Here is a 14,290-nt window from a genome sequence, read left to right as displayed (position 1 = left end):
GCAGCTACAGCATTTCATAATGCTTTTGAGTTTTATGTTATTAAATAATTTTTAGTGTTTGATGTTTATGTTTAGTAGCATGCATTCAACTTACAAAAAAAAGAGCCTAATTCTTGATGTGAAGTGCTTTTTGTTCTTTTTTGCTTGTTTGATGATGATATATGCTTTTCTAGGGGCTGGCAAGGTTTGATTGCATACGGATGTCATTCTCTTGTGCTGATAGTTGATGCCAATACTGCTCAGACTTTACAGGTTTTGGAAAGACACAAAGCTAGTGTTGTCAAGGTGAGACATACATGTTTTAAGGTATATTACTTGATTCTGGCATATGTATTATTTTTCTAAATCACTGTAAATACTTGACAATATATTGCACTTGATTTTCCCATAAAATCTGTTGTAAAATACCCCTCTTTTACATGATCTCTTTTACAGGTAAATCAAACCATACATGCTGAAATTTGAGCTGAGGTTGATGGTATACCTTTATAGAAGGTATAGAATATATAGAAGGTATAGAATATATAGAAACAGTTGGTAGTGTTATAGAACACAGACAGAAATGTTTCTAAGACAGCTCTTAACATAACAGAATTTCAAATGAATGTTACAAAATATCAAATGAATCTCCTTGTTGATGCCCTTGCTGATCTTTCCTGTTGTGGGGGTAACCAGTGCACCATTTGACCAGTTACTTTTAAGTTCTTACTTCTGTTCTTACCTATAGAAAATGAACAATAGCAGACAAAACCAAACATTTATTTTAGCAATTAAAAATGGATAAAATTTAAGCATAAGTGTAGGGTACCTGTACTTTCCTTTGAAGATCCTTGACTTGAAATTGCAGAGAGTTTGGCTCTGGGTCAAGTGTGGAACAGGATGTATTTCTTTGATACATCATTTCTTTGACTGTGGAGAATGACAGATTCAGTCAGGGTTTAGGAGAATGTTTGGCTGGCAGATAGAATGGTTGATAGTCCTTAGCTCAAAGGCTATATTAGAAGGCAGTCAGTAATTTATGAAGAAAAACAGATAGGGGGATTTTGGTGTTTTTTGTAGTAAAAAAAAAAGTTTGAATGTGCCTTCTGGAAATTACACACTATTTTTTCCCATGTGTATTTTTCTTTAAATAGACGATCTTCATATAGATACACTAATATCAGATATGGCCACTCCGGTATTTTAAAATTAAACGCAATTATTTTGTCGTTGGGTTTGATAATTTACTGACTTCTGTTCTGAAGTTCTGTTCTGTTCATGTTCTGGTGATGTTTCTGCACACTAAAAAGCTTCAATTTTTTTAGTGAGTGGTTTTGAAACTTAAGTATATTCAGTAGCTACGTAGGTGGTGGTGTTTATGTATCTTTACATAGGATAATGTATTTCTGTGTTACAGAGTCCAATTAAGTGCTCTTTTTTAATAATAATAAACTGTTCAAATCCTGGGTGAAAATATTGGGTAGGGCAAAACTGATCCAGATCCATACAAGATCTTGGCCAAGAGCCATACTGGTAATGACATTGTAGCTTTTAGAAATGGTTATAAAGTTTAGGAATTAGTTTTGCTTGGTTAGAGAGAATTTTGAAACTGCCTGGAAAAAAGGAAGGTGGAAGGGTGGGGTTTCAAAATAGATACTTTACGTTGTTTTTTGAGACTTGTGTGCTGTGACATGTTTAAAAATAATGCTAAAATGTCACAAGGGACCGAAATCTGATTTCTTCCAGCATGTTTGTATACTTGCCCAAATCTTTCAGTGAATTTTGAGGATTCTCAGAGTTGCCCAAACATTGCTGTCAACTTAATTCTTGTGCAGCTGTTATGAACAGTCTCTTTGGTGACAAATGTGAGGCAACTTATCTGACTCAGTAAGAAGAGGTTATTTCTCAGTTATCTCAGAGCAAAGGTGTGTACACGACAGCAACCACAGAGTAAGCAGCACTCTGTGAATTAATACCTTTGCTTGCCTTTTGGCAACTTGTTTGGGTAAGCATACCCTTAGCCTCAGTTGTCTTCAAGCTGCCCTTTAAAGTGAACAAATCAATTTCAATGTCTATAATTGTGTAAAAAAAAAAAAAAAAAAATAGAAAATGTAAGTGGTACGGAGGTAGCAGCTATAATGACGACTCTGCTTTAAATTTCCACTTACCTTAGATAATAACTTGTAGCAAAATTAGTTTTTGATCCATGTAATGATAGCATTTTAATGTGCTTCAGTTACATTCACTAGCATTGAGAAGTAACCTTACTTCACTAGGAAGCCAAATGCTGAAGTCCAAATAGTTTTTATATAATTTATAAGATAATTTTTTAAAACCACTGTCTGGTGCTTTATTAATAGAAATAGACTGTAAGAAAATGACTAATTTATGAGGAGGAAGAACGAAGAGAAATTCTGTTCTGCTTTAAGAAGTAGACATTATATGAGAAATTATTATGAGGCCATGATCATGGCAGATACCTTTACATGCATTTGTAAGAAATTTTGTTCAATTCCTAACTGACTTCTTTTTTTGTTTGTAAATGCTGAGAGTGTAAATAAGCTGGAGGGGATCTGTAAGAAGTCTGCTGCGTATGTCTGACTTAAACTCTTTGTAGTAGACGTTCACACCAGCAGTCTACAGGAGATCTTCTCTCCCAAAACCCATGCTATAGATTTGAAAAATTTCAAAATACACCACTATCTGCAATAAAAAATAACAAAGAGAAAAGCAATTGTTTCATAATCCTTCCGCAGTCTGTTTAACTATTTTTCTTTAAATACTTCCTGGCCTTTGGCTGTTATAACTATGTCTGGAACAGGTAATGGTTTCAGTGAAAATGGATCTATGTTAGTTGTCCATATGTCCATATGGTGTTTGTGGGATACTGATAACTTTGTACCGAGTGGATTATGTCTGGGTTTTTTTTTTGTACCTTTACAAAGAGTACTTGAAAGAGTACTTTTACAAAAGAAAATGTAATTACAGCAACAATTTTTTTCATTGAAGATTGAAATTTCATTTGTGTCTGTTCTGCTATGTTAATAAACAGTGATAGTAAGGTTCTTCAAATCAGGTGGGATAGACTGTGAAAATTAAAAAAAACTTCATCTCTGGTTCTTGCTTTTGACCAATGCTGCTGTATTTTTGAAATCAGGGTAGAGAGGCACTGACCAGTATAGTAAGAAAATAATTTCTTTTAGCAGAGGGGTCAGGTCATGTGTGGGGACTTTGTTGGAGCAGTGCGCCTACAATGAGAAAAGAGGGCTTACGGTGTTAAGAGAGCTGCAGGAACTCTGGTTGAGACTGATTGTGTTAAAGGTCTCCTTTTTGTTGTTCATAACTTGGTGACAGCTCCTCCCTTAGGAAATGATGTTTTCCAGACTTGGAATTTGCTTCAAAGTAGCATATATTTAACTGAGGAAGAAATAGCTTTGCAGGTTTCTAGAATTACTTTTTTTAATAGCTACATACTTACGTGCAGGTATCCTCATGGGTAATTTTTTTTGAACAGCAGTTTTTTTCAGGAATCAGGAATTGCAAAACCAGAATTTGCAGGTAGAGGAGACTCTCCTAAGAATTCTTTGTTATTCTGGTAGAAACACACTTTGGGTTTATAGCTAGAGCTCTTTGAAGATTGCTTGCTGTGCACGTGTGATGTTTGTTTAATTTGTTCAGCTAGGCTTTTGAGATACATCCTGGTGACATCTCTGAGAGGGGTAGCACAAAGGTGGCTACAGTGTTCTGAATGTCATTATAAATCTGAAATTCATGTTGCAAAGTTAGTGGTGTCTAATGATAATTCTATTTCTATTTTTTTTTAATGTCATGCTTTCAGTATCTCCAAAAAGTGTTCTGTTTGACTTCACCCTTTCTCTGTCAGGTACTGTGACAGCACACAGCTAGCTAGCTATGGCGACATTTTTGTAGTAGGTAAACTCCCATTACCTTAGTGTTAAGATTTCTTTATTCTGTTAGTGTCTTCAGTCTCTCTTAGGGGCAGAAGTTTGCCTTTAAAGATAGCAAAACAAGTCCATATTGAGTAGGTAAGGAAGGAGTCAGTGTTATCTCCTTACAATCTCAGGAGACTTGTAGGCAGAATGTTTCAAATTTCAAGACACATATTTTTCGTAAGTATCGCCAACTTGCAAGCCCATGCAGCTTGAAATCCCAAACCAGAAAGTGGTGTGTGGAAATCAGTGGTGGCAAGATGCTGAAAAGGACCAAAAAGATAGCAAATGTCAGCAATAGCCTGACATGAGACAACATATAGATGAAAGACTAACCTACCTTCCTCTCCAATATCATAATATATTTGACAGATTAGGAAAATGGCATGTTTTAGGATGTGTGTAAAAGTTGGATGGTAAATTTTCACTTTTCATGTGTTTCGAAATCAGCGGCTATAGGTTTGTAGATGCCCACAGAACCTTAGACATTGCCATTTAGTTTCTTCTAAATATTTGAGTAAACTTTTTATATACATAGCATATATTTATGGATTTGTTGTAGTTACCTTCAGGAACAAGAATTAGTGATTTATGTAATTTAAAAATACCAACCATGCAGTCATGCAGCACAGTTGCAACATACCTTAAATTTGCACAACTGATGGTAGCTTAAAGGTATGCTTACACAGATGCTATTAACATTAACTATTACTATGCTTTTTTGTTGAGTTGTTTATTATTTGTTTATCCATATGAAGTATGGTGTCTTTGTTATATATGTTTGCCTCCTTTGACCAATTTTCATCTATATCTTCAGGTTAAGTGGGCTAAAGAAAATTACCATCACAATATTGGCTCTCCATATTCTTTACGTTTAGCTTCTGCTGATGTTACTGGAAAAATAATTGTATGGGATGTGGCAACAGGAACAGCTCGTTGTGAAATACAAGAACATGCAAAACCAATTCAAGGTAATGATAGTGCATGACGTTTGTATGGAAGTTATTTTTTGGAGCATTGTGTACAAATCCGTCACCTAGGTTTTGCAAACTATGCTCAGTTCTGCCACTGAATTTTACTGTTGGCATTACTAGCTGCCTTTGTGTTTGTCTACTCATTTTCTGTGTGAGCGTAAGACTTACTCCGAGAGGGATGCGGTGAGATTTAATTCATTGTGGTAATTTTTTCCAGGATCTTCTGAAAAAAGTTACAGTCTATTTTTATTAATGTTATCAATTGAAACAATAATATTTACAGTGTCAAGTACATCTTCCTGCTTTTGAATTGGGGATGTAGTGCAGTTTGCATTGCACCTGAATGTTAATGTCATCTATGGTGGTTAGTACTTTAACAGTATTACGTTGCTGTAAGTTAAGAGTTTTGATTGTGCACATATACTTTGGCAATTATTTAGATAGTTCATTATACAGCTACTTCTGATCAAACATACTAGCATGATAACATACATTTGCAATGTAACTAGAGAGAGAAGGGTTTTTTTGAGCATCTATGCAGTTGTCTGATTCATAGGAGCAGGGAGGCTTTTCTATGCATAGATAGCAATATTAAGATGTGAAAAGTGAAATGGAGAAGGGACAAGATATTGTGTAAATTTTAGCATAGAAGACAGTTGTGAATAAAGTACATTTTACATATGGTTGGAGTTAGCAGTAGGAAGTCTTGAAACTGAGTGTGCCACATTTGAATTAGGTTTCAAGTGTAATTAAGTGGACATAAATGGTAAGGATTAACACAAACAGTCAAGAGAGAGAGCAAATTTTGAGATGGTATAAATAACTGGTTTTGGCTTTCATTTAGGAAGAAAGTTTAACAGTGGTATTTGCTGCTTTTGATTCTGTTCTGTGGGTGGTAGCCCAGTGCAGCTGGGAAGGTCTGAAAAATACTCGATAAACTCTACCCGAACAGTTCTGTGCAGCTGGATGTTTGAAGACTCTATCCCATTACCAGAAAAAAATCATGATCTCATTCAGGGATTTCACAAGTCTCTGCGGGGAAGTAAAAAACAAAAACAAGAACCAACCAACCAAAATCCCACAAAAAAAAACCAACCAAACAAACAAAAAGCCTGGAGAAAGGAGCTAAAAAAACCCAAACAAACAAACAAACAACAAGCCTGGAGAAAGGAGCTGTGTATTTATGATGTTGTGAGGTATAGAAGATTTATGTTTGCTTGTGCTAGAGGCAGAAATGTCTAGAAGCCTGGCATAGAGGTCAGTACTATCTTAATTGGACTGATGAAGGATAGAGAACAGAAAATGTAGCCACTGGCCAGATACAACACGATTAAGAGAATATATTGGAAAGGAATAATTAAGTGTCTTTTTCCTTGCTTCTTTTTGTGCTCGTTTATTAGTAAGGTATCATCCATCAAATGCTCCCTTTCATTAGTTTACATCTTGTACTTCATCAATGAAAAAGTTAAGGTAGTGGTTAGAACTCAGAAAAGGGAATCAAAAGATCTAGACTTCATTCCTTGTTGCATCACACACGCTCAATATCATTTTTACTATTGCTTTAATTGGTGCAGTTTGTAGTTGATAGTAGTACTTTCCTACTATTGTAAAACTTGTTCTTTTGGTTCTAATTACTTGTGGTAGGCACCTTTCTGTCTGTTGGAACCACTCCTAACAGAACTGACCGGGAGCTGGCTGGAGCACTGGAATCTGGTTAGCTTTGTGGCTGCGTTACTGTGGTTGGTCTGCTTCCAGTGCCTGAGCTGATGCTGTGAGTGGACTGCTTCCAGCATCGGACTGGGTCTTTCAGAATTAGCTGGGAGGGATAACTCTGCAAGTACAGCAGCATCTACATGCTCTGCTGCATGTTCTGGATTTCTGTTTATTGCTACTGTTGTCCTCACTAGCAATATGTCTACAAATTATTTCTGAAGTAAAATTAGAACATGGGTTGTTTTTTTTTTTCCCCACGCGAGAAACTACCATAATGAGTTTCTAAGAATAATTTATAGTTTATTTGGACTATTTTAAAAACTTGTGATGAGGCTTGTGTTATACCTGGTTTTTATTTTGAATTCTATTATGTGAAAGCCCACTTATGAAATTAGGTTGGTTGGGTTTTGTTATTATTATGTTTTTGTAAATCCTGTGAAAGTAGATACAATATTGTAAGTCTGTAAGTGGGACATTGAAAATTTATTCTATTGACTGCAGTTAATTTTATTAGTTTTATTTCTTTTTGTGTGTGTGTGTGTTATAAATTGTGTCTTATTTACTCCTGACACCGATTCACTGCATGTTTGGCAGAGTTTTGACTATGCCATTTGAAGATTTCTCCAGGTTTTCAGACCCAATGAAGGCTTTCCAATCTGCTGGCCAAGAAAAAAAAGTTAATAAGCAACAGAATTAAAATTCTGTTCCATCCTCAGTCCCTGATTTGATTCAGCAATAACCTCTAACAAAAGCAGGTTCTTTTCCTTTCCATCTGTTTCTGAGGCCTCTGGCTGTTTTTTACAAGCCTGTAGAAAATGGTGCAAATACAGAGATCGAGCAGCAGGGTGATCTGCTGGTTCTCTGGGTGTTATCTGCAAGAGCTTTCTAGGATAACAGCTGGAGCCTCACTGTTTCAATGAGGAGAAAAGTGGTGCTTCAGTGTAAGGCACTCTTCTTTATTTGATCCAAACTCTGCATTCGCCTGGGAAGGAGTTAACCATTTGTTAACTTACAGCGTAACTGATTAGGACACACAGGGCTGCATATTTTTTTTTCTCTGAAACCCAGTGAGAAGCACTTATCAACTCTGAAAAAGCTGAATTGATAAAACAGAAAAATGACTGAGAAAGGAGGTTTTTTCGACATCTTAATATATATGAGCATGCTGTAGGGAAGCTGTGACTTGGTGAGGTCATGCAGTGAGTGGTAGGAGCTGGACTGCGGGGACGTCGTCCATTGCCTGCCTGACCCATTCTATTGTCTAAAACACTGCCCCATGGAGCATGTAGGTAATTCTAATACAGCTCCTTTCTAGTAACTGAGGTCAGTCTCTGTTCTTATTGACAGAAAACATAGTCTTTTGTGTCCATTTATCTTGAATGTTTAAATGATGCCCAGCTGTGATTGGCAGCCATACCTCTTCAGATTGACCTTAGCATTTAAGTACTGTACTTGTATTCTTGATTGTGTGTTACAGGCAGTTTCATTTTACTCTTTGTTGTGGTTTAACCTTGGCTGGCAACTAAGCACCACACAGCTGCTTGCTCACTCCCCCCCAGTGGGATGGGGGAGAGAATCGGAAGGGTAAAAGTGAGAAAACTCGTGGGCTGAGATAAAGACAGTTTAATAGGTAAAGCAAAAGCCGCGCACGCAAGCAAAGCAAACCAAGGAATTCATTCACTACTTCCCATCGGCAGGCAGGTGTTCAGCCATCCCCAGGAAAGCAGGGCTTCATCATGCGTAACGGTTACTTGGGAAGACAAACACCATCACTCCAAATGTCCTCCCCTTCCTTCTTCTTCCCCCAGCTTTATATACTGAGCATGACGTCCCATGGTATGGAATATCCCGTTGGCCAGTTTGGGTCAGCTGTCCTGGCTGTGTCCCCTCCCAGCTTCTTGTGCACCTCCAGCCTTCTCAGTCCGTAGAGCATGGGAAGCTGGAAAGTCCTTGACTAGTGTAAGCATTACCTAGCAACAACTAAAACATCGGTGTGTTATCAACATTGTTCTCACCCTAAATCCAAAACACAGCACTGTACCAGCTACTAGGAAGGAAATTAACTCTATCCCTGCCGAAACCAGGACACTTTTAAACTTAAGACTCTCTGTAAAATGCATTTTGAAGTGGAGAAGAGAGTTGTTTCCAGGTCCAGTACTGATATCATCTCAAATATTAATTTGGGATGGTGTATGGTTCATGGTGTCATCCCAGATATCAATTGGGATGTTGTATGGTTCTATTAATTTTGACTCTGCAGTAGTTCTGTACAGTACAGTATGTTGTTTCAGGTAGGAATTCACTGGATGAAAAGATCTGACTTCTTCAGATCAGATGTGGGTTTTATGTATTTATGTGGACATGTGTAACCCAGTGTATTGCTGCTTGAACTTATTTTTTTAGAATTGTGAAATAGAAACATCTTGTTACTAACAAGTCACTATTCATTTCTTCAAAGACAAGGTATGACAGGAGAAAAATAGTTTTAAAATAGAACAAACTTTTTTTGAAAATTAATTTCACTGTTTGTTGTTCCTTCTTTCGACAGACATGCAGTGGTTGTGGAATCAAGATGCTTCTAGAGATTTACTGCTTGCTGTTCATCCACCTAACTATATTGTACTGTGGAATGCAGACACAGGCACCAAACTTTGGAAGAAAAGTTATGCTGAAAATATTCTGTCTTTTTCATTTGACCCCTTCGATCCATCACACTTAGCTTGTAAGTTTGCATGTATAAAATAGTGTGATGTGAATATGGGTGACCAGGAAAAATGTTAAACTAAAATGTTAACATTGAGATTAAAGTAGTGGATTGGAGAGAATAATGTCAGTAATGCTAAGAAGTCTCAAAACAAAGACAGGGGAGTCTTTGGTCAATGTGGAATCTTCTAAAATAAGATGCCATTGTGTGAGGGAAAAGGGGAAAAGTAGGCGTGAGTAGAGAAGTTAGAGATCTGAAAATAAATGTTTGAGACTTTTTATAAAGAAGGTGGAAAGCATGTAGATAGGGAGCTAGAGGAAGCCAAGTATAGAGAGCCCTGTTAAACTGACATAAAAAGCTATAAAAGGATGGATGCCGAGGGAGAATCCAGTGAGATGAGTAGACCAAGAATAAATGGTATTTTCAGCAGAAAGGATTTTTTTTTTTTAAAGGAATAGAGAGTGAGCAGCAGTTTCAGAAGCAATTCAAATGTCAGGGGGGATGTAATGCAGATTTATTGACATTTTAGCAGAAAAAAATTAAGAAATAAGTCACCATTTTATTCTTTAATTTAGCTTGACCACTCTTGATCTATGATGAGACAGTGCAGTTTCCAGGCTTTGTTGGTTGTTTTTGGTTTTTTGTTTTTTTTTTAATCTGCCATACCATTCAACCTAAAAAAACCACTTTTTTTTTGTATAAACATGTAGTAAAATCTTAGCTACATCTTTACAGCTTAGCTGAATCTTTATGCTGCATCATAAATAATGTGAGTTAATGATTCTTTGAGCCATGCTCTGCATGAGAACAAAAAAATGGTGATATAGCCAGTGTGGGCAACCCTGCCTTCTGTTTGCATTGTGAAGCTTAAAGAAAAATAGTTGTTGGGAGAGAATAACTGTACTGAAGAAATAAGAGGTTTCTGCCAGTAATCCCCACACTGTTTTTTTAGTACAGACTTAATTTTGAAAAATTGAGTTTTGTGGATATAGTTAATTGTAATGGACCATCTGCAGCTCTGTCAGTAGAAGGTGCCTGTTGTCTAGAATTATGAGTTTTCTACCTAATACAGTATTATTAAAGTTATTAACATTTCTCCCCACCAAAATTTCATTAAAATGGAACACCACAATCAAATTGCAGATTGTATTTTGCTATAATAAAAATTGTTTTTCTTGGTACAGTGCTCACCAGTGAAGGAATAGTGTTCATCTCCGACTTCTCTCCTTCCAAAGCTCCTGCCAGCTCAGGGAAAAAAGTTTACATCTCTAGTCCCCATTCCAGTCCTTCTCACAACAAGCTGGCTGCTGCTACGGGGGCCAAAAAGGCCCTTGATAAAGTAAAAATCTTAATCAGTAACGAAAAACCAAGGTAGGTTGCAAATATTTCTTCTCAGATAATGTTTTGTGTACCTGTATATTTTATAGATATAATTACATTAAAGTCCATAAGATAATTAGTTTTAAAAAAGAAAATTCATTGGGGTAGGCAGATGGTTGGATGTCCTATATGAGGACATTATGTAAGGGTATAACACTGACAGTCATTCATCCTGTTCTCTTCATAAAAACAGCCATATCATCCCAGTATGTTTTACATAAGTTAATGACATAATGTTCTCCCTTTGCTAACAGATTTTCATGCAGGTGTAAATTCAGAAAAATCTTTCTTAGGGGGAAAAAAAAGATGAAAATGGGCTAATGTAATTCATTTCAATTGTGGAATGAGAAGGGATATAGTAAGAGAATAAAAATTCTGTAAGTACTGATACCTGAGAAGAGTTGTCATTCTGGTGTTGTACATGATACTGCAGTAGAAGGCATTTTTTAAGTTAATAGTGTATAAATAAAATTAGAATTTATACATTTGTCTATTTTCTGACCTTTTAAAACTAAAGCTGTTGCATTTTTAGATTTTTTATTTTTTTTTTTTAGAAATTCTCTAAGCCACTTTGTGTGGTGTAATTCTTTTTTTCCTTTTGCACTTTCTATTTGTGTAATAAAAGTATTTCTTGAGCGTCTAGTGAATTTGAGAACAAACTAACAGGTCTGTATTGTCAGGTAGCAGTTGACACCAAAATTTAGTGCAGATATTAAAACAGAGTATAAATTTTGTAAGGTGTTTAAATTGCAAACTGGGGAGAAGACTTGATGATACTTCCTCTGGTAATCATTTAAGAAATTGTGATTTTTTTTTTTTTTTTAATGAAGTTAAAGGGCATGATCTTGTCATTTTGTGTTCTATAATGCCTAATGTGTGCTGCGTCGGACAGAACGCCCGATTTGCAAAGACTGAGACAGTACATACGCTGCTGCAGCCTTATGTATGCTCTATAATAACAGCAAATCAGCAAAGATACCATTTTTCTGCATTCTCCTGATTGCATTTTATGTTGTGTATGAGTATTGCTAAGGTATGTGTTGTGGTTTAACCCAGCAGGCAGCTAAACACCACACAGCCGTTCGCTCACTCCTCTCCCCATCCCCAGCAGGATTGGGGAGGGAGTCGGGAAGAACAAAAGTAAAATTTGTGGGTTGAGATAAAGACAGTTTAATAGGACAGGAAAGGAAGGGAAAATAATAATAATAATAGTAATAATGATAAAAGAATATACAGCATAAGTGATGCACAATGCAATTGCTCACCACCCGCCGACCGATGCCCAGCCAGTTCCCGAGCAGTGGTCATCGGCCCCCGGCCAACTCCCCCCAGTTTATGGACTGAGCATGACGTCGTATGGTATGGAATATCCCTTTGGCCAGTTTGGGTCAGCTGTCCTGGCTGTGCCCCCTCCCAGCTGCTCGCTGGCAGGGCATGGGAAGCTGAAAAGTCCTTGACCAGTGTAAGCACTACTTAGCAACAACTAAAACATCAGTGTGTTATCAACATTATTCTCATCCTAAATCCAAAACACAGCCCTGTACCAGCTACTAGGAAGAAAAGTAACTCTATCCCAGCTGAAACCAGGACAGTGTGATAGTATTCTCTTTTCTCCCTCCTTTTCCATCCAGAACACCCAAAAATACTAGAATGGGAAAAGGGGAAGAAAAAATTGTAGCTGCAACGGTTTGTCTGGTTTATATTAGTTTAGGGAAACTTTGAGGAAAGAGGAGCAGGAGATTGTCAGGAAAAGTGGTTGCAGAGAAAAGGCGAATAATACTGAAGCAAGGAATGAGATGCAAGAGCAGTGTAAGGGGATTTAGTGTGTGGTAGAATGAGGAGAAACAAAACCCCTCAAAGGGATGATACATTAAATCAGTTAAGCAACCTTCAAACCTGAGCACAGTATGAGGATGATTTTCTTCAATGTGACTTAAATACGGGTCACTGGATTACATGTACCTAATGAACCTCTTTACCTTCCAGCCTACTTCCTGTTAACAATCAATGAAATGACGGACGTTCCTGCTTTTTGCTACTTGCTCTGAGTTTGAAGACTAGTATTCTAGATAAGCTAGTTCTGTTCATTTCAAAATAAAGTAATATGCATAATCATATAAAAATGGAAGTAAGCAGTATGTTTAAGAGTAATTTCCCATGAATACCAGTAAATGTCATGGCAGCTAGTACTGTTCATAATTGAATTGCTTTGTATTTGAGATGTGCAAGAATTACTCTTGTTCCATTTGAATTACATGTTATTTTAAAAATTACTCTATAATCTTATTTAGACAGAAGTCAACAGAGTGTGTGTCTTTTGAAGGTCAGTGATGCTATGCACTGCTGTACCAATTAAATGAAAATCTAAGTTCCCTAGTGATCAAAATAGGAATACTTGAAAAAATGCAGCTGCAGGAAAATTTATATTGTTAATTTTATTTTGAACTTGAAGTATTTGTTGATACTGAACTTGATTAAAGTTTATATCTGATGTTTTACAGTGCTGAATCTGTAACACTCAATGACTGTCTTCAGTTGTCGTATTTGCCTTCCAAAAGAAATTACATGCTGTTATTGTATCCCAGAGAAATTTTAATTCTTGACTTGGAAGTGAATCAGACGGTGGGTGTGATCGCAATTGAAAGAACAGGTGTGCCTTTCCTACAGGTAATGAAAACTTGATTGGTTTCTATCATTGTAACAGTTTATTAAGATCATATGTAAGCTCATGACTCAGCGATAGCTGTGTTTTGATTAATTCTAGAGCGTAAAAGAAGTTAGCTCACCACGGGGAAAAATGTCCTCTGAACCAAGCGTTGTTTAATTTTCTGAAGTCTGCAGCAAACCCACTTCACTTTGTGGGGATAGAAAAGTTACCGGTGTGTAACCAGTGCTGTGGAAAAAGGACATTTCATTCTCTGGCAGATAAGCTGTTTATAGAGAAATTACTACTAGTTCTGTGAGCATCTGCCTTTTCTTAATTAGACAGCTAAGTCGAGTCCGAGGTCTTATTGAAGCATCTTTTTTCTCCTGAAATCATGAAATTTGATACCAGAAAAGAGTTGTTGGGTTTTTTTTTAAAGTGGTAGCTAAAAAGAATATATACGAGTATGTCAATGTTTTAAAAAAAAAAAAAAAAACCCTAATCAACCAATTCAAACAAAACCATTCAATGAATTTCTCAAATTAATTGACTTCCTTAGTCAGAAGTACTGTAGCTAAAGAAATTCACTGAAGTGTTGTATTATTGGTAATATTTTTAGTGACTTGCTTATACGTCAGAAATTGTATGTTCATTTGCAAGTGTACTTTGCAAAGGATAAAATTTTGATAACTCAGTATAACATGGTATCTCTTTACCTAGGTAATTCCTTGTTTTCAACGTGATGGGTTATTTTGCCTGCATGAAAATGGTTGTATAACTTTAAGAGTTCGCAGATCTAACTGCAGTATAACTGGAACTCCAAATGAAGAGCCAGGTAAGTTTTGTGTCAAAAACATCCAGAAATGAACTTTGAGGCATTTTAACTAATACTTTAACACCAATATTAACCATCATGCCTCATACAGGATGGTGAATTACAGCACTT

The 14,290-nt window shown here is 36.5% G+C and overlaps 1 protein-coding gene across 1 annotated transcript in view; it reads left to right on the top strand.

Moving 5' to 3' along the window:
* WDR11 (WD repeat domain 11) overlaps positions 1-14,290 on the top strand; it is a 75,056-nt gene that overhangs the window by 28,959 nt on the left and 31,807 nt on the right. Inside the window, exons 3-8 of the mRNA XM_009326030.1 lie at positions 174-285; positions 4,747-4,900; positions 9,165-9,338; positions 10,505-10,691; positions 13,202-13,367; positions 14,065-14,179. Of these exons, the coding sequence (XP_009324305.1) occupies positions 174-285; positions 4,747-4,900; positions 9,165-9,338; positions 10,505-10,691; positions 13,202-13,367; positions 14,065-14,179 (908 nt within the window). The remainder of the gene's footprint in view (positions 1-173; positions 286-4,746; positions 4,901-9,164; positions 9,339-10,504; positions 10,692-13,201; positions 13,368-14,064; positions 14,180-14,290) is intronic.

The sequence above is a fragment of the Pygoscelis adeliae genome, unplaced genomic scaffold (assembly GCF_000699105.1).
Source record: "Pygoscelis adeliae isolate BGI_AS28 unplaced genomic scaffold, ASM69910v1 Scaffold4, whole genome shotgun sequence".
Lineage (NCBI taxonomy): Eukaryota > Metazoa > Chordata > Aves > Sphenisciformes > Spheniscidae > Pygoscelis > Pygoscelis adeliae.
This window is presented reverse-complemented; position numbering and strand designations above follow the sequence as displayed.